This window comes from Urocampus carinirostris, chromosome 6 (genome assembly GCF_059441175.1).
Source record: "Urocampus carinirostris isolate Australia breed hairy pipefish chromosome 6, RoL_Ucar_1.0, whole genome shotgun sequence".
Taxonomy (NCBI): domain Eukaryota; kingdom Metazoa; phylum Chordata; class Actinopteri; order Syngnathiformes; family Syngnathidae; genus Urocampus; species Urocampus carinirostris.
The window spans coordinates 20362999-20386739 of NC_142354.1; the positions used below are offsets into that span (position 1 = coordinate 20362999).

Genomic DNA, 23741 nt, shown 5'->3' on the forward strand with positions numbered 1-23741 from the left:
TGTACTCTTTGCACTATATGTTTTAGTATCACTTCCTTTCCATTACCTTCTAGTTGATTATTGTCAAATTATGTCATAAAAGCGGTCACAGTTTGCCATGTTTCCTTAACATTCAAAAACAAGCGTTATACAATGAGCTCTTGTGTGAACGTATGTCTTTAAAGTCGAACATTTTCACACTTGTTTTCTACAAATTGCAGTTCAGTGAGTTCTAAACTGTGCAATCAACATAAAGATTGTGCCCCTTTGGGATTTTCCTTCTTTGTTTAAACAGTTTAGGGGGGAACTTCAAGAATAAACAGATTTTTAGTTGGTTCGTTGAGGTGAACTTGATGGTTTGAGTACTGCAATCCAGTTTCCATGCTGTTTGAATGTTATTGCTTGTTTGCACCAGTGAAATTGTCTCCTCCGAGTAAGATTTGTCACTCATACAGAAAACTTTTAAACATTTTTTTCCTAAAATATTGACAAGGCTTGTATTCATTTTTGTATTACACCTCACTGTTGGAGACATTGCTTAGGAAGTAAATTCACCCATGCCAAAGTGTCATTGATAAAAGCCCTTTTGCTATTGATTCTGCTTCAATAACCGATGATTATGGGGACAATAACGCCTCAAACAGTTCAAGGTTGAAAACGCCCAGGCCCAACTCAATTCTAGTGGAATACGGCAGGATTTGAGAATTGTTATTTTTGGAATGCCCATATTTGTTCTCTTCTTCCCAATCTCTTAGGAATGGGTTATGGAAGTCTGGTGGTAGTTTTATACTCCAGCATCTATTACATCATCATATTGGCGTGGGCATTCTTGTACCTATTCTCTTCCTTCAGCTCTGAGCTTCCGTGGGCAAGCTGCAGAAACAGCTGGAACACAGGTATTAAAAATAGCCTCAGATTCATTTTACCATTTGGAATTATGTGTATTTTACTATGTATTTGTCGACATATGAGAACATATTGGATTTTTTGAACTTGGCTTTCACATGCTAATTTGACATTCTGCACCATCTGGTGTTGAAATGGTAAAATACAGCTAGCCAGAATATGAGCAAACGTGTGCAGTTTTCATGAAAGCACTAGAATTGAACGAGTGTTAAGCTGTATGGCGACTTTTCAACAGAGACGTGTGTGGAGTTCAGTCAAAAACGTGTTCTCAACTGGACAGTGGCAGACAACGCGACTTCGCCCGTGAGGGAGTTTTGGGAGTAAGTTCTAATATCTATTGAAAAAAAGGAAGTTTCTAAAGCGGCTAATGTTGTTTGAAATTCCGCTCACAGGAGAAGAGTCCTGAACCTGACAGGGAGTGTGGAAGAGTTGGGTGGCATTCGCTGGGAGTTGGCTCTATGTCTGCTTTTGTCTTGGATCATCTGTTACTTTTGTGTTTGGAAAGGAGTGAAGTCCACAGGAAAGGTAGAGGACTTTCATCTTATGTTGTTGAACATGTAATGTCTCAATGCTTTGTCTACTACTTGGCCAGAGCAGAAACCTGTATTGAAACTCAATAATGTGATATAGATAGATAGATAGATACTTTATTCATCCCCATAGGGAAATTCACACTTCCAGCAGTATCCTTGTGTTGAAAAATAAAAATAATAAAATAAAACATATAGAATACAAAAATACCCAACATAACGTGTTGATATGGAGTATTTAAATAGTGCTACAGAAAATACACACTGCAATGAAAATAGGGTAATATGCAAATGTGGCAGCCTCATGGCAAAACACATTTTACTGTGTCTCTAGCGTTAAGAACTTTGACATTTTTATTGTTTAATATCTTATGCATCCATTCGATATGGTTGGTGTAAAGTGTAAGAGGGGGAGGGACAGCTGCAGTACTCTGGGGTGAGAACGAGTGGGGGTGGTCAAACCTGTTAAAAAAGTTGTCAACTGGTTAACCCTCTCCACATGTACTTCCACGGCCACACCCCGCTTAGTGGTGCAGACGGTGATGGTCTTCATTTGGTGCTAATTTATTTTACTTTTCAATTGTTTTGATCTCATTATTGGAGGTGTGCAAATGTTTAAACTAGACACAGTCATTCTTAGTCAAAAGGAAATATCTGGTTTGATGCACTGTGATGATGAAATGGTTTATCTGCCAGACAAATTATTGGGCCCACTTACCTGAACTTTGGGGGAACCGTTAAGGTCAGATCACTTCTAAAATAAACAGCCGATCACACCCCCCTTCTCATTGGTCTGAGAGGGTAAGCCACTGACTTTAATTGAGATGACTAATGGAAATACTCTTCAAAGTTTTATGACAAACTAAACAATAAGGTGAAGAACATTATTTAAAAAAAAAAAAAACCCGAACAGAATAAGCAAAAGTATACACCAGATGGTCTAGCTTTGTAGATCGTAGATTGGCTGGAAAATTGCAACCTGCTCACCATGTCCCCTGATCATGATTATAAACAGAAATTTTCAATATTTTTCAATTACATGAAATCTGCTCAAACGGCCCGTAATGGGTGAAGCCTTGGACACACTTCTTAGATTTGAACATCTTAGCCTCTGCATTTTGCTCTTTAAAACAGCAAGTACAGTACTTTTCTTCACTCTAACCATTGTCACTATTAAGTAACATTTTTGCCATTATAGTATACTGTATATTAGATTTTTCAAAATACAGTTTTTATTGTTTAATAAACATAAATTACAAAACTCTCAAAAGAAAAGAAATACAACTACTCTTGACTAAAATCTGTGGTGAATCTTCTAGTGTTGCATAATTGTTTTGTTTACTTTTTAACATTGTTACTAGTGTATTTAATTTCGAAATACCTGTATGGCGTCCTTAGAGCCCTTCAAAGGATCAACTAAACTCTTTGGATTGACCATTCAGAGTACCATAAATTCCGGACTTTAGAGCGCACCTGATTATAAGTCGCACCCACCACATTTTTAGAGGATAACTGCTTTTGTACACAAGCCGCACCTGTATATAAGCTGCGTGCGCCCACGTTAAAACTTGTATCACAATCACTAAATTTACCCAAACCCTACTTTGAGTCCCTACTACTTTAAACTGAGGGGGGATTTTGTAGAGGTTTATTGTTCTATATTCTTTATCAATTATCCATTATCCGTTATCGGTCAAATCATAATACACTACAAAGCCAAGAGGCCGAGACACTTGCTTTCAACCAAGAGGCTGAGTCAAGGTCCTAGCCACAGGGCCAAGCAGCGATCAGTGTACACAGTTTAAAAACCACGGTAAACCCTTATGGGAAAGAGACTTTGTCATATAGACGTCATCCCACGCTCCCTTTTTCAAAAACACGCTAGCAATACGCTCGCAAGGTAAAGTGCGTGCAGTAGCTCTCAGTAGCCTAGATGGTAGTGTGCCCGCTTTGAGACTGGGAGGTCGCTGGTTCGCGCCTCGGCCGAGTCATACCTAATTGGTAAAATGGCGGCGCCCTCTGTTGGCTGCGGCTGCATCGGCTCGCTACAACGGGTCAGGTGTATCGACATTTCGTTCTGTGTACATTGTTACAAAGAATGACAATACAAAGGATATTATTATTATTATTATTATTATTATTATTTATTGAACTGCTCGAATGTGTTTAGCTTGTAAGCTGCGTCATGTGCCTTGAACTCGAGTGCTGCTGGTGGCTGTTAGGAAAATTACATAAATTGGCCGCATCACTGAATAGGCCGCAGGGTTGAACGTTTGGGGAAAAAAGTAGCGGCTTATAGTCCGTAATTTACGGTACATGGTATTAATTAATCTTATAAATCCAGGGTCCATCACCAAAAAAGTCTTGCTTTCTAAATGGTGAAAGAGTCAATATACAAACCATTAGGACTGGGTATTGTCATGTTCCAACTTGGCTGAAGAGCGTATCCCGTAAATGTAGGCACCCAAAAAATTTTTAGAGAAGGATTCTGTCACAGAAAATCAGTCATTACTAGATAGCTTACAGAAACAGAATAACAAAGTTTACTAGGGTCTCCCGAATTCAAAAATACATTAAAGCTACTCCTATGCAGACTCGACGATGGATTGCTGCTACATAATGTTGATAACTAACCCGATCTTTACATAAAAGCTACATAATGTTGCAACACCAAACAACTCTGACAGAACAAAAACTTGAAACCAAGACAACACAGGAAATGTTGGAACACAAACTGTAACTCTGGGGTCGAGAAGTTATGGCTCGCGAGCCATACATGGCTCTTTTCATGAAAAAGTTTGGGTCAGAGACAAAATGGACGTAATGCAAATTTTCTACATGTTGTTCCAGTTTACATTAAACGATGTATTTTAGAATGCACGCTAAGCCAAACCAGCACTGGATTTAATTTGGGTACTGTCCAGTATATATAGGGCACATTTTTCACTACAGTTTACAGTCAAGGTGTCACGCAAAAAATCGTTTTGGCTGTACATTGGCAAGAAATCTTAATATGGAAGCTCATTACATAATCTGTGGTCACCTTTGAAACGCATTATGATGAAAATCCACATAACAAACCATAAATACGCCCAAACAAAAAAAGAGCACCCAGAGCACTTAGATTGGGTTAGCGGTAGGGTTGGGTACAGCTGTGCAAAGAGCGCAAGCACTGCCCACTGTCTCTCGCTCTGCGCGGCTGCGCCATCTGCGCTGAAAGTAAATATGTCGGAATCCAGTTTTGTGACGTTTTTACCAAATAACTGCTTGCACCTTGTTTTGAAACTAGTATTTATGAAAACAATGAAGGTCAAAATGAGCCTCAACGATCTCAAGTGATTGCGGGAGGGAAACGTTGACATTTGGGACACAGGCTTTGGCATTATTCTTGTTTCATAAATTTAATCTAATCATCAAATGTCACACGGTGAAATAAATGAGCGAAAGAATAAGCTTTTGTCTGGCGGGCGGGTTTAGTGGTTTTGTTGAGTTTTGTCTCAGAACATATAGTGAGGCTCTTTTCCAAAATGAAATTAAAATATTTTGATTTTATGGCTCCCCTAAGTCAAAAAGGTTCCTGACCGCTGCTCCAACGGAACCACAAGAATGAAAGGCAACACAGAATATTTTGGCACATTTACAAGCCCTAACTAAGCACAAGGTGAAAGATGATGTAGAACAGGGGTCTGCAGCCTGGGTAACCCCTCGCATGCCAGCAGTGGCACGCGAGGGGTTAACCAGTGGCCCGCAAGCCCACGGCAAAATAATAAAGATATTTTTTTGTTTAATGCTCATTTTTAACTGAAATTGAGTCATTTTCGGTTGCACGTCGTGTTGTTTAAAGGCTTTACGGTAGCACCCCTCCTCTGCTCCTTCTGTGAGTGTGTGTACGTGCGGTTCCGAGGAGAGGAGGAGATCCGTGTTTTAACCCTGCCACAGAAACACCGGCGTGCGATAAACAAATGAATCATGACCGCTCCTCCAGTGAAAAAAAATCTTTTTTCCAGCCAGCGTGGACAGATGACTGGGGCTTTGTGCAAAAAAAAAATGGCCGTGCTGTTTGCGCATTGTCTTTCGAGAACGTTGTACCTCGCACATCAAGTGTTAAGTCATTACGAGACAAAACATGAACAAGGATGAGTCTGACAAGGCGCAGACATTAAAACGCGCTGTGTCCAGGTACAGCAAACAAACACAGACCCTAAAAACCGTTGTCACTGCTAAAAACACAAGCTATCACATTGCTCACTGCATAACAAAGCACGGAAAAACATTCACTGATGACGAATATATTAAAGAAGCGTCTGTGTGTGTGCGTGTGTTTCAAGTTTTGATAAGATTTATTTGATGAATGGTATGGTAGCTGTCCATATCACTTGTTTTTTTTCATCGTAGTTCATTGTTGATGAAGAATGTGTGTGGTATAAAGTTGAAGTCTACAGGCCTTTCCACATGTTGCTCACATTCATTTTTTACTTTATTAATGAACAAGAATAGAGGAAGATAAATTGGTCAATTATACGATTTCAATGTATATCCATGTTGTATATTTGGACTGGTGTAGAATTACAGCTCTGTTGGATATAAAAAAAAATAATGTGCAACTCATTAATCTTGGTGTGGCACACTGATTTACAAGGACATTTGAAAGTGGCACTCCACACCAAAAAGGTTGCTGACCCCTGATAGAGAAGATATACCCAAACGCTTATAGAACAATAACGACAAGACCAAAAATACCAAATTTACCAGACGAAAGGCAGTATAATATTGAACAATCAGTAGAGACATAGCGACCGGAAGGAAACAATATAAAGAGAAATAATGATAATTCAACAAAGCGGTGAAAGCTTTGACTGCCCTTTATATACTCACAAGAACTCCTTTTACATAATATCTTTAAGACATCAAAGAGTAAAATTCCACTGAACGCACAAAAACGCAGACCATGAGAGTACAGTACAGAAAATGACAGATATACATATTCCTGTGCTTTAAAAAAATCCTCTTCATCCTGAGACCATTTGTCATCTGCAAATTTGAATTCTAACTATGCGCTTGATGCAGACTCAGAAAGCACCGTCTTCGTGATGTGACCGGCTCATAAAAAAGTGGCGCCGCCATGGTTATGGAACATCACAAACTTTTGATCAAAGTAATTATTAGATTAATGTCAGTAGGATTTCTACTGTTTTCTTATGTTTTCTTTCATGTCACATATGGCAGGTCGTGTACTTCACGGCAACGTTTCCATACCTGATGCTGGCAGTTCTACTTGTCCGTGGACTGACGCTGCCCGGGGCCATAAATGGCATCAAGTTTTACCTCTACCCAGAACCATCCCGTCTCGCTGATCCGCAGGTATGAGTCTCATTGACCTGGTTAACTTCCTGTGACGTAAAACGTCGAGACACAGTAACCCGTAATGACAAAGCACATATTAAAGCAGTTAACCCTGTGCCAGGGTTCGAAGTTTACATCTGTGAATGTGTGAAGGAATCCAGTCTTTTCTACTATTTTTTTTATTAGAGCGTGGTGCATTCCCTGCAGTTCCAGCCTACAAAGGATTTTCCTATTGAATTTTGGATACTTATTTTAGATACTTTTGAGTAACCCTATGCTCACCACCAGTGTTGGGACAAACACCGTTATAAATGACGCCGTTACGTAATGCTGTTATCGTTACTGACTGTCAAAAGCGGTGCCTTACCTTGACTGCCCTCGCACACGTGACACAGTTTTCATTGGCGTGTTTATCGCTCTGCTCCGAGTTGTTAACGTCACATCTTTTGGGAACATGTCACCATTTAAAATAGCGACTACCATATAGTTAGATATAAATTAAGAATCCTGTATCTATTAATGCGCTGAAAGAAAAGGCAAATTGGTGAATGCCGAAACCAACTAGTGTTGTTCACGGACGAAACGGCTCGTGAGCCGTCCCTTGGAATTGGGGGACCCACTATTCAAAAGCCGATTCCCTTCGATACACTGTTTTTGTGGCGTGATTAGTCAAAACGAATTTTTCAAGGATTCTGTGCCATTGACTTCTTTTTTTGAGTATAAAAAAGGTTATAATATTTTTGTATTTCATCTTTATTTTTGTGGATTTATAAATATTTTATCTTATGTTACCTGAGTTTTTCAGTAATAAAGTTTTAGTATTAATTTTGCTTATTTTTTTCCCTTTTTAAGTCATTCGTAACAATACATTTTAAATGGTACCTGAAAGAAGCACTGAAAACTACACTACACACTACACTACTGTATCTTTAATATAAAGGCAAGCCAAGGTTGACAAGACTGCTCTGTGATATTCTTCACAGAATTGTACATGTGATGAGTGTGCGATTTTGTTCTCTGAACGCACAGTCGCAATTTAAAATTCAATTTTGTGCATACAGCAGCTTTATTTATCAATCAAAAAGGTTTCAGGCCAGCAAAACCAGTTAGCATATTTATGTTATCTGAAACAGAGTAGTCAAGGCACTACTAGTCTGACTTAGGTACTACTAAACAAAGGTACTTTTTGGGGGTATTTGTAGCAAGCCAGTCTACAAAACATGCTATCAGGGTTCAGATTACAGATTATTTTTAACATTGGTTATCTTTCCAATGATAATAGATCGTGTTGGAGTCAAAAGTTTCAGAGCAACATGAATGGTTTACATTAACCGACTTCTTTCCTTGTCCTGCAGGTCTGGATGGACGCTGGCACGCAAATATTTTATTCCTACGCTATATGCATTGGCTGTTTGATGGCACTTGGCAGTTATAACAAGTACAACAACAACTGTTACAAGTAAGTTGGCATACAAACTTTTATTTCCTTATGTAATGGGCTTTTAACCAAATCAACATTCTTCTTGTTGTTGACATTTAGTATTTTTCAAAAACAAGGTTACAATCAAATCTAGACACAACAACTTGACTAGATAATTGAAGGGCTGATGGGTAGAATAGTTTATCTTGTTCCCATACCCCTAAGAACTTGGACCTCTTGTGCAACCGTATTCATGTATAACTACCAGTTGCATAGTACGCACCCCTAATTTTTTACTCAAAATCGGTATGAGATTTTGTTTTACTTTTCCTCAGTCAAAACTAAGCATTGTAAGTGACAAACCTTGTTGAAGACGTGTGGCGATGATAGAAATCATTCATTGACAACATAAACTACGCTGCTATCGGTTAGTTAGTTAGTTTGTAAAAGGAAAAAGTGTGAAGCACATTGTAAAGCGCTTTGGGTGGTCTTAATTGACTTGAAAAGCGCTATATAAATGCAGACCATTTACATTTATGTAAAATTGACAATGAATTTATTTAATGTCCTTCAATGTCCAATTCATCATTGGATACGCCAAAAAGTTGTTTCCTCATTATGCTTTTTTTCTTTCATTTATATCTTTCAGGACTATCTGTTTTCTCCATTCTCTAGCATTCATCTCTGGTACTGTAACTAAACAAGTGTAATAATAAGATAAAATCTAATGCCATCCATATCACTAGTGGTCTATTGGCTAGTAGTGGCGCACTCACTGTTGCGACCCTGGTTTGATTTTCATTGAATCCAATGTTATCAGTGATATTTTTCGACTGAAAAACCTTGTGTATAATGTGCTTCCAAACCTTTAGGTTTTTATGCAGATGAATACTGTAGTAAATATTAAGAGAAAACCCTTAATAAACAAGTAAAAGTCAGATTGAATCACTGGACATTTAAAGCAAATTCCTTGTTGAAATCATCTTAATTCGCTCAAACAAATACATTGAAGAAGGAAACATACACAAAGTAACTAAGTAATAATGTATTCCATAAAAGTTGGGGCTAGATTGTCATTTGGTGTCACACACATTAGGATTCTGCCTCTGAATCCTTCATTCATTCTTTTGCTTATTAAACTCCACATTCTTAAGGAGGGTTTGAGGGTTAGTGAGGGTCAATCCCACACATTACTGCTGCAAAGTTCTGAGACATAAACATAGGCCTGTCAAAGTAAGCATTGTGCAAAGCTGCACCGCTGATGTGTTTCAGAAACATACCTGGCCTTAAAAAAGGAGTTGCATTGCCAAAACAGCAACTGACCCAATTTGCAAAGTTGGCTGACAGCAAAACAGTACAGAGCCACAGAAGAGGAAACCCAGGAAACAGGAAAATTGCAGCAATTTAGAAAGTAAAGCAAAAAGCTCAAAACAACAAACTGAGGAGCCACAGTAAAGCATAGACAACAATACAGAAAGACTACAAACATTCACACACTTATTAGGAAATCAGCACAATTGTACTTTGTTTTTGTTGGCTTAACAAAAGCAATCCATTTTAAATAGCCCTTTTGTGTTTCAGAGAGGGGGGAAGGAGTTGATTTTAGGATAACAACAAAGTGACTATATACAAAACTTAAGCAGCTCTAAAAAAGGGGGATACCAAAGTTCAGACAATTGTTAGCTTTTTTCAATAAAACTTAAACGTCGTAAACGTCAGGCAAGTGAGTCCTGATTCCTGACACATATATCTTTAGTAAAATTGGGAAAATAATATTCGAAATACATATTCTTGTATTTTGATTTAAGGAGCTGATTTAATAACAAGACCTAAAACTTTCTAAAGGTTAATTTTTACATACATTTTATTCCTCTGCTGTCCTAATAATATAACTAAATATGACTCTTATATTTTTTTGTTTCCAATCTTTTTAGAGATTGCGTGTACTTGTGCCTACTAAACAGCGGGACCAGTTTTGTGGCAGGTTTTGCCATCTTCTCAGTTCTTGGATTCATGGCATATGAGCAGAACACAGAAATATCCAAAGTGGCGGAATCAGGTGAGGAATCACAGTTTGTACCTGTGAGGGTATGTGATTACATTTTTTTTTCTGGCCTCAGGTCCGGGCTTGGCGTTTATTGCATACCCACGAGCAGTAGCCATGATGCCATTTCCGCAAATTTGGGCCATTTTCTTTTTCATCATGATCATCCTGCTTGGATTGGACAGTGAGGTTGGGAACTTTTCATTTGTTTGACACATAAACTAAATAAATAATTTGTTGGATCATTTAAGTCGACTAAAAAACAACACATAATGAATAGTGACAATCAAAATTGGATTGTGGTTAATTGTTTAAAAGCACAGTATCTGCGTTGGAGCTTTTTTGTTTGTGCAATTTTTTAATGATGTATTTTATAGGTGTTCTGTAAAATTCTTAGGCAGTAGTGTGCACAGGTAGACACTAGGTGGTGATGGGGCTCCTGCAACAATTAGACATGGCCTTTAAAAAGTTGTACCACTTAACATGTATACTCAATAAAATTGTTAATGTATTTATTGGAAAAGAAATGAGAATTTGCACGAATTGCGTTGTTGTTCCTCACAGCACTTGCTCTCCCTGCAGTGCACCCTACAATATATTTCGTTCTTTTAATTAAAGATGCATTCACTGATTTTTTGCAAACACATTCATGAATAATACCGGTTAAAAGAAATAATGATTTTTACATTAACAGTTTATATTTGGGGCTCTAAATCTTTCTGCCATCTGTTAGGAGTTAGACAAAAAATTGTTAGGGGAAAAACTATATTACAAATTTAGCGTTTACCAAATTGTTTGAATTGGTTATCTGACCCCATTAACCAAACACAAACTTTATCCTCCTAACAATGCATGCCTTTTTCTTGATTTTTGGGAAACATATTGACAAGAGACAGGCTTTTTCACACTGAGGCAGATTTATTTTCTTAAAGTATTTAGCTAAGTGAATTCCATCGAATTTAGCCAAATTATTATCGAATTAGTCTAATTAGTCTTGTCGAGCCCCGTCTTTTCGTCTCTGCTCCTGTCTGTCTGTTTTGTCTCTTTCCGTGTTCCCTCTTTTTGACACGTCGGGGCATCGGCCACTCCCGTGGGGCGTGCTGACTCCTCCCCTGGGGCGTGCCAGGAACTCCTCCCCTAGCCGACTCCTCACTTGGCTTCCACCTCCTCGCCGAAAGACGCCGCCATGTCTGAAGGACTCACAACAAAAAAGCTTATCAGCTCAAAGCAATGCCCAGCGTTTATCAAAACAAGGCCTAATTTCCTCGTCAGCGCCCCGCTTTCAAAATTCCTTAGCCAAAACACTCTACACTTGGAACGGCGCTACCTTCAGCCTTCTTTGAATAATCCCCACTTCATTCAACAAATGTAATTTGTATTATGTTAAATCCCTTATAGTCTATTAAATAAAATAAAAAATCCTTCACATCCTATCCCTCAATGAGGAAATTATTGGCCGCTAAGCATGGTAATTGTGACATTTAACTTTAATTTTCCCCTAGCATTTAGATAGATAGATAGATACTTTATTCATCTCCGAAGGGAAATTCACATTTCCAGCAGCATCCCTGAGCTGAGAACAGAACAATAATAAAGCCAAAAGAATACAATATACAAATACCCAGTGTGACGTGCAAATGCCCACTGTAGCGTGTTATATAGAGTAACTAAATAGTTACTATTTCTATTCCTTTCTCCCAGAACTAATGGCTAACCATGAGGCACTCTTAAAATAGCACAACTAGTGCACATCTGAAAAAAAAAATTTTGTACTGCAGGCATTTTTGGCAGTTAAGCATGCTTAACTTTAATTTGTCTTGCACCTTTCTCTCCGCAACATATGTGCCCTCATGGCTGACAACGAGGCGCTCTGGAAATTCCATGACTAAAGAACATAGCTAAGCGTATCAATCTGAAAAGAAAATTGAATTTGTAAAGTTTATGCATATTTAGAATATAATATAATATACCTTTATTGTCATTGTTACAAAATGGGTTGAACAACGAAATTTGACCTGGCACTCCAGTTTCACATTTTACAGTGAGGATAAAAGGAAACAAAGAAGATAAAGGAACAAAGAAGATAAAAGTTATAATTTACACAAGAAAGTGTGGGCATGTAAGGGTGTTACATACAGTTTTGGGATCGTATTAGTGCAATATGCGGTAGTGCAAAATAGGCAACATTGTGCAAAGTGAGCATAGGCATGAATACAATTTTACATCTGTATGAGGTAGTGTGTTTGCAAAAGTTTCAGTTCTTTGTGCAGTGTGTGTTAAGGGTGGTGATGGCTTTGGGGAAAAAACTCTCTGAATCTGTTTGTTTTTGTTTTGTGTGACCTGTAGCGTCTGCCGGAAGGCAGCAGGTCAAAGTGGTGGTGGCCGGGGTGAGAAAAATCCTTGATGATGTTTTCTGCTCTGTTGAGGTAGCGAGAGCAGGCAATGTCCTCCAGACTGGTTAGAGAGCAACCAACAATTCTATGGGCTGTGTTGATGACCTCTGAAGTGTTTTCCTGTCTGCTGCCGTGCACCCAGCATGCCACACCGTAATGCAGTATGTCAGAATGCTCTCCACTGTGGCTAGGTAGAAGGACACCAGCAGCTGCTGATTCAAATTTAGTGTTGCTGCAAAAGAAAGTGGTTCATACAAGACAAGTTTGATGTTTTAGCCTCAACCCAAACATTTTTATATGTAAAAAAAAAAGACAAAGGGAAAAAAAAACATTGAGCATAATTGTCCCTATGCTACTATTCCTTATTTTCTGCACCGTACGTACACTCATGACCAACAATGAGGCGTTTGGAAAATGACACAACTGAGGAACAACTGGAAAATAACAACTTTTGAACTGTAGGCATTTTATGTATCTAAGCATGCTATCTGTCACCTTCAACTTTAAATGTGCTGTTTGGTTGGGCTGAACAATTTTGGGGGGGTTGGACTGTATTTGAAACAGAACTTTTCTTTTACCATTTTCATTCCACACAAAAAATGCTATGACAAACATAGTCACTCTAACTCCCCCCTTCTTAACACATAAGAAGCTGGTTCATACAAGACAAGTTTGATGTTTTAGCCACAGCCCAAAGCATTTAAAATGTGAAGGGGGAAAAAACATTACGAAGAGCATATTTGTATGAAATGTATTCATTTTTGTTTTCAGTTTGTGGGCCTGGAAGCTATTGCAACGGCCATCTGTGACTTGAAACCTGCCTTCTTCCACGTCGGCCATAGACGCAAACTACTTCTCCTCCTCATCAACGTTTTTTGCTTCTTCATTGGTCTCGTGATGGTCACAGAAGTAAGGAGGGCATGAGCCTTTTCCTGCGGTAGGGGTGGGCGATACTGGGATTTTCGGTATCGATCAACATAAGTAAATACTTGATAGTATTGATCGATTTTGATCCGATGCGGATACTTTTTGCTCAGAAATGTCATGATCCTTGAATAATTGAACCCCTCCCCTTTGTGTTTATAATTATGATAAACGGCACAAAGATAATAGCACCAAAAAAAATCATTGTTAAAGTTTGCAGTGTGGCTATTTAATAAAACAATGTAAAAATGATTAGAAATATTTATATTACAACTTTTTCAGAACAAAAGCCAAGAGAGTCAGCCCCAAAAGAAGCAATGTAACAAACGTAGAAATACTTAATAAAACTGAAGTTCCTTTAAATGCACAATATTTCCAAAATGAAGTAATTAATGCGAAGTGTTAATTGACTCTCATTGGCTTTGTTGCCTTAGTGACAACGAATTTACAGGTTTTTGTTCATAAATAGTGACTAGTTTACATTTTGGTTGCGGCTCATTTACTATGAAAAAGATATAAAAATCTCTCACCTTCAAGAGAAATTGACTGTTTCGGCTCTGTTCCCGTAGTGACAACAGATTTACTTGTTTTTGAACAGAACAGCAATATGTTTATAAGTTTGGTTGTGTTTTTGTAAATTTGTTACCACAGTAGCAGACCACTTAATCATACATATAACACCAAGCATTGTTCCTTTCTGGAGTTGAAAAAAACATCCACACCGCACTGTGCTTCCTACTTGCCTCTGTCATTTTTAGCTTCTGATAGGGAAGTGTGCATAGATTTGCAGGCAGGGTGCAGCAGGAGGCCAGGTAGGGACAGGTGCAAAAAGTGTCCCTGTCCGTTAGTTATTCAGGCATAAATTAATATGGAACAAGGGCGCTGGGTGAGAGAGAAGGGCTGCGATATCTACAGTAAGAAGTGGCGCTTGAAAAAAAATTGGTGGTAGAGCGTAACATTTATCCCAGGACAATAGTATTGATCTGGTCCGAGTGCTTGCTTAATATTGTTGATGTCAATATTTGGATCGATCAGCCCAATTCTACTCTGTGATTGATATCTTCATTGTAAAGGATCATATTGTCCCCCACGCAGGGAGGATTGTACATCTTTCAGTTGTTTGACTACTACGCCTGCAGCGGGATGACCCTGCTCATGTTTGCCATACTTCAATCCGTGTGCATTGGTTGGGTTTATGGTCAGTAATTTGGCAGACACGTTTGAATGAGTCCCAAACCGTTCATGCAAACTTTCTCGCCGTGAACGCAGGAGCAGATCGTTTCTACGACAACATCGAGGACATGATTGGATACAGGCCTTTGCCGCTGATAAAACTCTGCTTGAAATACGTCACTCCAGTCATCTGCATGGTGAGTAAACAGTCAATTCCACTCGCCAAAACTGAGAATAGATGTTTGCTCGGTCGAAGATTAACTTTACTCTCCTTCCATTGACCTTGATTTTGAGATAGTGGATGAAAATAGCCCCGTTGTCAACAACCCTTGGCAGGTTTGACAAGTTTTTACAAGCAACGATTGCTGTGCGAGTTACAAAAAAAGTCTACGAGGTATTTAAAAATCAGCTTGATTCAAGGTCCGTCACAATATGCCATGAAAGATGAGTAAGATCCTCTTACTTCCTATGAAAGAAAGAAAATGTGACCATTTGTATATAATTTATCTATATATAAATTAGTGCTGTCAAAAATATTGCGGTATTCACGTGTTAATGCAAATCCATTTTTACGGCGTCATTTGTTTTAGCGCGAGATTAATTTTCATTGTGACAAAGTGAAATCGTAGTTTTTATAAGCGGTGGTCACTGGCAGCAACGTTAGAAAAACTACAGGATCCGCTTGTAACTCGGAAACAAACCGCGCATTTGTTTGGTCTTGTGGCTTGTCTGCTCACTCGCTTTCTACTGTTTGTGTGAAACGCTGAAAGCATTCTGAGCGGAAAGTTGCAAGATCAGTCGTTTGAGAAGACCAATAAGTAATCTGCGTGTACTGTCTGTGTGAACTGAGGTATCACCCTAGTACATCCAGTCTGAAATATCACTTGATGTCGGAACATACAGCAAATGCAAATTCCCCTACTCCTCTTTGTCAAAACTAGGCGACACGGGAGAAGTAGTAGGCTTGCATACCTTTTATGCAAATGTTAATATCATTCTTCAAAAGATGTGCTTTTTGTAACTATTTTGTATCATCCGATTTTGATACCATAGAAAAATTTGTTGAAGGATTTTCTTTTTTGTAACAGAGTATATATTTTTGGCCATTTGTTTATTGGCAGTGTTAAATTGTGTAAAATGTTCCTTCAAATGTGAATGACTGTTGAGAAACCAGAATAGTTGATGTCAAATATAACACTACACATTGTTTTCATAAAGAAAAATTGCACAAAGCAAGCTTATCCACTTTTCTATGTTGATAAGAGTTAAAAAGGACATTTATTATTCATTAGAAATGGGCGATTAATCACAAGTCAACTATGATATAAGATTAATCACGATTAGATATTTTAATCGATTGACAGCACTAGTTATTTTTGCAACTCATTAATACTGATACAACGTATCTATACCACATGCGTCATTATTTACTGTATTACCTAAAGCCTGCCTGTTAATTATATTAGCTTATTATTATTATTATATTAGCGGCAGTAGCTCAGGAGGTAGAGCGATCGTTTTAGGATTAAGGGATCCCAGTTCGAATCCCGGCTTGTCTGTGTTACATGTCGAAGTGTCCTTGGGTAAGACATTGAACCTCCAATTACCCCCAATAAGCAGGTTAGCGCCTTACATGGCTGCACAGATCACGGCCGCTATTGGGAAATGTGAAGCACAATGTAAAGCGCTTTGGGAAGTCATTGACTTGAAAAGCGCTATATAAATGCAGATCATTTCATTTCATTTCAACAGAACTGGCAGATCAAATAAATATGAAAGCTGGTTGAATGATGATTGTCAAAGAAATCCTTGTGAAACATTTGTGGCAAAATTAAGTTATTTACAATACTTTACTACAATCAGTTAATGTGCTGGAATTAACATAATTGTACTTCTTTTGTTTCAAGAGGAAAAACATTTATATTTCACTCTTAAACCAACCATTTTCAATAATTATTCTGACCCAGGGGCGTTACTTGAGGTGGGCAGGTGCGGGCGGAGCATATCTGTGGGAGGGCAGAAATGTGGATGTAGGAAAAATGAAATTTAAAATTAAAAAAAAGGGGGAAAATGGAGAACAAAATAAGAAAAAGAAGAGAAAAGCGAAAAAAGTTAGGGAAAAAAACAAAAGGAAGAAAAAGGGGGGGAAAGACAGCTTTTTAGGTGGGTCCTTTGATCAATATATGAATATACCAATTATGTAATTTTATGAACAAATGGAATTAATGATTTTTTGTTTTTCAATAAAAAAATATCTATTATTCCACTAAAATACATCATATTTTTTCACTGTCCAGTGAAATGTAACTCATTTAAACTTTGAACATTTTTATATTATACTTTTATACTTTATATACTACACAAATGTAAAGAGTCCGACACAAAATCCAAGGGAAAAATGCATATAGACCTATAACAAGTGGGTGGGGGAAAGTGTCTGGAATGGAGCCAGTCGGCTGTCTATTGTTTTAAAATAATCAAACCCCATGTAAGATGCTGCTGATGTCTGGTAACTCCACTGTTGTGACCTTTCCAACATCTATCTAATCCATCAGATTGTTTTTTTTTTTTTTTTTTTTAATCCAAATAACAGGGAGGTCGTAGGCAGTCTGAGTTGATGTTTTGCTCAAAATTACTTTTCTCAAACAAACATTAAATATCTTTTTGTTGAACATTACAGGAACTCACAACTATGATTACATAGACTGCACTATGGCGCCACCCAGGGGATAATACATTATTAAATCCTGACAATTCTAGAATACTTGCTATCAACATTTAGGATTTCTTTTAAACTAATGGTTGGAGGTGTTGCGGGTAGGATAAAACAGATATCCCTTTTTTTTAAATCATAGTTAATTTTTGGACTCATAGATGTTGGCTAAAGTTCAGATTGTGGTTAGCTGTTTGACTAGCTGTATAAGGCAATGTTTCTCAACGTTTTTTGAGCCAAGGTACACTTTTTTTTCAAATTTTTTTGAGGCACAGTGTCTGCCGAAAATAAAAATAAAAAATCCTAATACCAGTTCAAGATTTTTGTTTTATCATATTGCATTAATCGACAGTATAAAGTTTGTTACCATGGTTTCAAGAGGTAATACCATAATGTACTATGGATGTACCATAACTATATTTTTTCTTTTTTTTCTTTTTAGAAAACAAGATTTCTAAAAACTTAACCATTATAATGAGCAAATGTTATATAAAACTTTTTTTATGGCCTTCTAACTTTTGTTAATTTATTACAATTGGAATCTGTAAATGTATGTGCAGGAATTTCGCTTTATTTGATGTATTTTGTTATTTTTATGTGTAAATTTAAACAGCTTCTACTTTATATTTCTGTTTTTTTTGGGGGGGGTAGTCATGATTACTGATTTGACTCACCTGTGGCCGCTCCTTTGGCGCCAACTGCCTCGGACTCTGATTGGCTACCTGTCCCCTTTTGTCAGTCCGTCTGCTAACCTCAGTTAACACTAGACAAGCCTTTTTTTTTTCGACCCTGACTCCCACCTGTTTTTTGCTCCTGTCTGTCCCCCGGCTTCGACCCGTTTTTGTCCTCGACCACGTCTAATCTCCTTTCCAGGCTTCCGACTCGCTTCCGACCCCAACCACGTTTTTGCTCTCCTGTCCCGGCTACTGACCCGTTTTTCGTAACCGACACCGCCATCGCTCGCCACGGAACATCCATTTCCGCGTTCAGAACGACCTGCTTCCCGCGTCCAGCAATCACCGAGTCGTGGGCGCAACCTTTTTTTCTTCTTCCAATAAAACTTGTGAGAAACGCAATGCAAGTGGGTCCTGTCTCCGTTCTGGTCTTAACAGGGGTAGTGGGAATTATTTTGTGCAAAGTTAAAATTGGGTAATTTTCTGTGGAACACTCCACAAAGTCTCACACTAGTGTGCCCTGGCACACTGATCGGAAGAAAAAACTGGCGTAAAGTATAGGAAACCTACAACTATTGTTATTTTTTGTGTAAATCCATTATGAAGGCTAAATCCCATGTCAGAGCAGGCAGTGGCAATATGAACTATGCTCACTGTGTTTTTTCCTTTTTTTGGTTTTGTTTTAGGGAACCTTTCTGTTCTCATTGGTCAAATTCAAACCTCTAAAGTTCAACAACACCATTGAGTATCCTTGGTGGGGTTACGCTCTGGGCTGGTGGTTCACTCTGTCTTCCACTCTCAACGTTCCTTTATTTATGGTGTACAACTTGATGACCACTCCGGGTACACTTCGTCAGGTAAATTTTCAATACGATTTGATCATGAAATGTTTTTCTTTGAGGGTTCCAGTAAATATTCAATATTCTCTCTTGATAGAGGTTTGCCATCCTTTGCACTCCATCTGAAGATCGTCAGTCATCTAAGTCGGACAAGAATTTATCCGAACTGTACAACTTGAGGCACAAAACAGAGGTTGGGTTTTAAAAAAATAACCTTTGTTGTTTTTTAATTCCAAACTTGACATTCAGTCTGGTTTTCTACTTTCAAACAACAAGCTAAAGTATAGCAGTTGTTTTTTTAAAACAACCATGGAGTCAATTCCTCCTTGTTTGTCCATTTCTATCCTCCAATATGTGATGGTTTACATAAAGGGAATTTGTATTTACTTTCTGATAAAGATGTTGCCAAAATGCAACCAAGTTGATGATATTAATGTGTGGGGAATTGGATATTTAATTATTGAGAATTAGAACACAACCTGGCACAGGATCCAACAATGACAAATTCATTGTCAGTACTGCACAACCTTAGAAATAGAAAACAAATATTTTTAACTCGGGCCAATGAGCCAGCAACAGCCTTTTGCCGTTTTGCCTTAACCTTTTAAATGATTGCAAAAATTGTTATCACTACTCTGGATATTTACACAAAAGGCAAATAAGCATCCCAATGGAATTATTCCTAAATTAAACATTTATGACTCCAGAAATGATTTGTTTTTACCAGAATCCCACTAACACCACAAAACTCTAAAACTAAAAAAAAAAACTATCACTCCTTGAGAGAGTTAATGACAAGTTGACAAGTTGAATGACTGACAAAGCCAGTCCTGTAGGGCTTATTACTTCTTTTTGTTTTTCATTTCATTTTTTTACTGTCGGGACCAATCTAAGTAAAGTCATACAATTTAAAGTTAAAAAGTATCTAATTTAAGGTATTTCTTCTGGGTTTGTAAACCCAAAGTGGTGAGTCATGTTGAACCTAAGACCTCAGGGGGGTTAAAATGCAATAAGATTTCAAATAATACATTCAAAATCTCATTTTGGCAGGAAAATAACCCAGAAATTAAGTAATTTTGTTTTAGAACAAGCCTCAGATTTGGGTTATTTAAGTAAACCTGCAAAATGTAATAATTTTATTTCAAGTTATAGGGAAATTATTTCGTTTATGTAACTGGAGGAAATCTGGTCATTTCATTTTGTTTTCGTTATTATTATTTTTAAAATGTTTTATTTTGTGCAACACGACGCCAAAAATTGAGGTTGTATAGTAATAAACAACCCCCCAGACAAGTTTCGGTTGTGTCATACAAATGACCTTTGCTTTTTTTTTTTTTTTTTACAGAACAACTAATTCAGTTGTAATTGAATTGATCCAATTCATGGACTGGTAAATTTATTGTTTGTTTTGAGTGTTTTTGATCCAATGCTCCACTCAATAACTCGTAATTGCACTTAACTCAATTTAGTTCAATCATGAAAGCAAACCGTAACATCCTAAATGTATGATGTTGTAACAATCGCATGTTTCCTGAAATCCTAAAACCAAATGTGCCTACCGAAATCCGCCATGGTATGATTGGCTTCTAAATCATCTTTTCTGATATATTGTGTGATTTAAACATTGAAGGGCTCCTGTCTGGACTTACAATTACTCTACAAATTGCACATTGGGAAATATATTTTTGTAACCATTAAATAGAGTATATTTTTGTAATTCATTTGTTACCAGGCTTGGAGAGTGGCGGAAGACATGTAAATCCGTTACATTTCGTGGTAACAAACAAGAATAGAAAAATAGTACTGTGCTACAGTTACAGAAAACTAAAATCTTTTTATGTTGCATAATGGAAGATTTCACAAGTTTCTCTAATAATCATGATTGGTCTTTAAAAAAGAGTAGACAAAAAACCCACAATTTACCTTAAAGCAGTTGCGGTTCTACACTCAATTATTCCCTGGGCATGACCCCATCCAAGTGCCTCCTACTCCCAGCCAAGACACATTTTACACAAATGGAAGAGGTAGATATATTTGTCAAATGCTTAAAACAAAAAATATAGATACGCTATTTACATACATAGTTGTAGGTGATAGGAATGAGTGGAGAGGTGTTGTGAAAGGATAGTGGGATATTTGAACGCGTTCTAAGGGATGGGCAGGGATCCGGTATGATGCGGCAGGGGTAAATCAGTGAAAGCTGTCGGGCTCTGCTGTTGAACAGAAGAGTGTGTTGTGTCACCCTGACCCGAGTTACATGTTTTCTTGTGTCCCGTTTCATTTGGAGGGACGAAAACAACCAACTTGGATGTCGAGGTGCTTAACGTGTTTGGGTGTTTGGGCATTTGGGTTGGCCATGGTGCAAAAATGGATGTGTGTGTTTTTTTTGCTACTTTTTATTTTCATTTTAATTTTTTCAATTTTCTTTTATTTTCTTTATTTTTTTTGTATGTGGTGTCTTGCTGTCAGTCACCCCTCACGAGGGATATGACCAGGGTAGATAGATAGATAGATAGATAGATGTACATAGCAAAGACAAATGCTTAAATGAGAAATACAAATACACTTTATACATGAAAATGTACTTATCCATCCAATCACACATGCACACATTACCTACATTTAAAAACACAATAAAGTGTAGTAGTATAATGAATGGAAAACACAAACTTAAACCTGACCCTTCTGACTTTCCTTGATACATCATTGATAATATCGTCATAAGCAATCTGCCCCTCTATTTTGTGTATAATGCTGATGGCAGCAAGACAAGTAAGTTGTTCCTGAGACATGGTTGACCTCAGTCTTCCAGACTTGAGAAACTAGTCAAAACTTTGTTTCTGTCATGATTACTGATTAGTATTACCTGTGCCCGCTCATTTGGCGCCAGCCGCTGCGGCCTACCTGATTGGTTCCCTGTCCTTTTTTAATCCCAGTCCGTCAACGTACCTCTGTTGTTACAAGGCAAGCATTTTGACCCTGACTCCCGCCTGTCCCGTTTTTGCACCCCGTCCGTTGCTGATCTCCCCGTTTGTCTCCGGCTCCGACCTGTTTTTGATCCCGACCACGTTTGCCCTTCTGTCCCGGCTTACGATCCCTACCACGTTTTTGCATTCCTGTCCCAGCTATCGACCTGTTTTTCCGTCCTTGACGCCGCTACGGAAGATAGACTTCCGTATTCGGATCACGATCCGATTGCATGGGCGTCTTGACTCCCGCTCCAGCGAGCACCGGATCGCAGCCGCTGCCCTTCCTCTTTCTATCAATAAACTTGTGGTTAACGCTACACATTTGGGTCCTGATTCAGTTCTGGTCGTGACGGTTTCCACATTTTCTAATGTGGATAACCTCTCGTAAATGGCTGATGTGGCTTCTGCCTCAAAAACAATATTGACAAATTCAATCTTCCACTTTTTAAGTGCATCACTGAGTGGCTCATCATGGGCTTCATATGCAGAGTGGTGCTTTGTAGACCTCAGCCTTTTTCCCCGAAGCAGCCGCCACATTCATGCCAATTTGATGCATTTAGCGCAATTCAGAAAAATAAGCAGCAAATGGCCTGTGTTTTCAAAGTTTTGAATCATGTGCATTATTTAGAAGACAGAGGCCACCAACTTATTATTTAATATATAGTAAGACAGGTAATCCCCTTGACCCCCGCCGTTCATTTTGAGCAAACCATGTAGAGGTAGAGTAGGAAGTGTCCCCCCTTGCTCCCCGCGTCAGTCTCTACCCACCTTTGCAGCGAGAGTTGGCTTCAAAGCTGCAACGAAGGGGCGCCTATTCGACAAGATGCTAAGTATTGTCATAGATAATACAAAACCATTTAGACGCGCACATTTGTTATTATCATTTTTGTCTTTGGGGAAGTTCTCATACCACCTCCACGCCCCTCCCCACATGCATCATGATAAAATTGCTGCCCCTGGCGGCCGCCTCCCCCCCTCGCCCATGCCTAGAACCGCCACTGCCTTAAAGTAACTAAAGGTAATGAAGTTAACAGTAAATGTTATTGTACTTGGATTATGTTACTGGTTATTGTGGGCTTTTTTTTACTAGTAACTGTATCGGAATACATTCCCGAAGTAATCCTCCCAACCCTGTTTGAAACAGTATTGTTTTCGTGTTGTTTTTTTTCAATGAAATGATTTCACTGATTCACTCAGAATTTTGTAAATGTGTCATTTTTACACGCTATCTAATTTATCTGTTTGATCATGATATAACATGACGGTGCCGTGATATGAAATTTGTATTGAAAAGCTGGAATAAAGTATAACTCATTTTTGTGTCTGATACTTAAGGAAATCATGGATGTAACCACAATGTTGCCTGTCTCATTGTTAGATGATGAGCAATTTTTAAAAATGTCATTTGAATTATTTGAAATAAAACATAGTCTCTGGGAAGTGGTTGTTCATCAACATCACTGGTATTTTGCTATCTGCATGTACAGCTACTTGTGACAGGCATGAGTTGAATTGTTTTAAAGGTTCGGGAATCGTGAAAAATCTTAAAATGTCGCCTAATAATTTGGTATGTACAATACCATATTTTTTTTCAGAGCATTTAACTCTCGAATTGTCATCAATACCGATAACAGTACTGGTACAGGGGTCTCAAAGTGGTGCCCCCGGGCATCAGGCAACCCCCTAAGATAGGGGGCTCCAACATTGAACCCGTGACACCAGGGTGCCACATAGGACAGCTAAGGTGCCCGCGGGCCTGTTTTAAAAATAGTTCACTGCAAAGTTGTTGTGGTTTTCAAATTAAATGTTGTTTTATTGGGTTACTCAGTCTATC

At 38.2% G+C, this 23741-nt stretch overlaps 1 protein-coding gene across 2 annotated transcripts in view; it reads left to right on the plus strand.

Annotated features, from left to right (window-relative positions):
• Positions 1–23347, plus strand: part of LOC148364101 (sodium- and chloride-dependent GABA transporter 2-like) — a 38002-nt gene extending 14655 nt beyond the window's left edge. Inside the window, exons 4-15 of one of the 2 annotated variants that reach the window (XM_088338166.1) lie at positions 735–875; positions 1121–1205; positions 1278–1410; positions 6642–6776; positions 8114–8217; positions 10113–10237; positions 10299–10411; positions 13387–13524; positions 14635–14737; positions 14809–14909; positions 18786–18956; positions 19036–23347. In XM_088338166.1, coding sequence (XP_088194292.1) covers positions 735–875; positions 1121–1205; positions 1278–1410; positions 6642–6776; positions 8114–8217; positions 10113–10237; positions 10299–10411; positions 13387–13524; positions 14635–14737; positions 14809–14909; positions 18786–18956; positions 19036–19143 — 1457 coding nt within the window. In that variant the 3' untranslated portion in view covers positions 19144–23347. Of the gene's footprint in view, positions 1–734; positions 876–1120; positions 1206–1277; positions 1411–6641; positions 6777–8113; positions 8218–10112; positions 10238–10298; positions 10412–13386; positions 13525–14634; positions 14738–14808; positions 14910–18298; positions 18502–18785; positions 18957–19035 lie in introns of those variants that run through there. The other variant, XM_088338167.1, reaches the window with a different exon arrangement.
• The last annotated feature ends 394 nt before the right edge of the window (positions 23348–23741 follow it).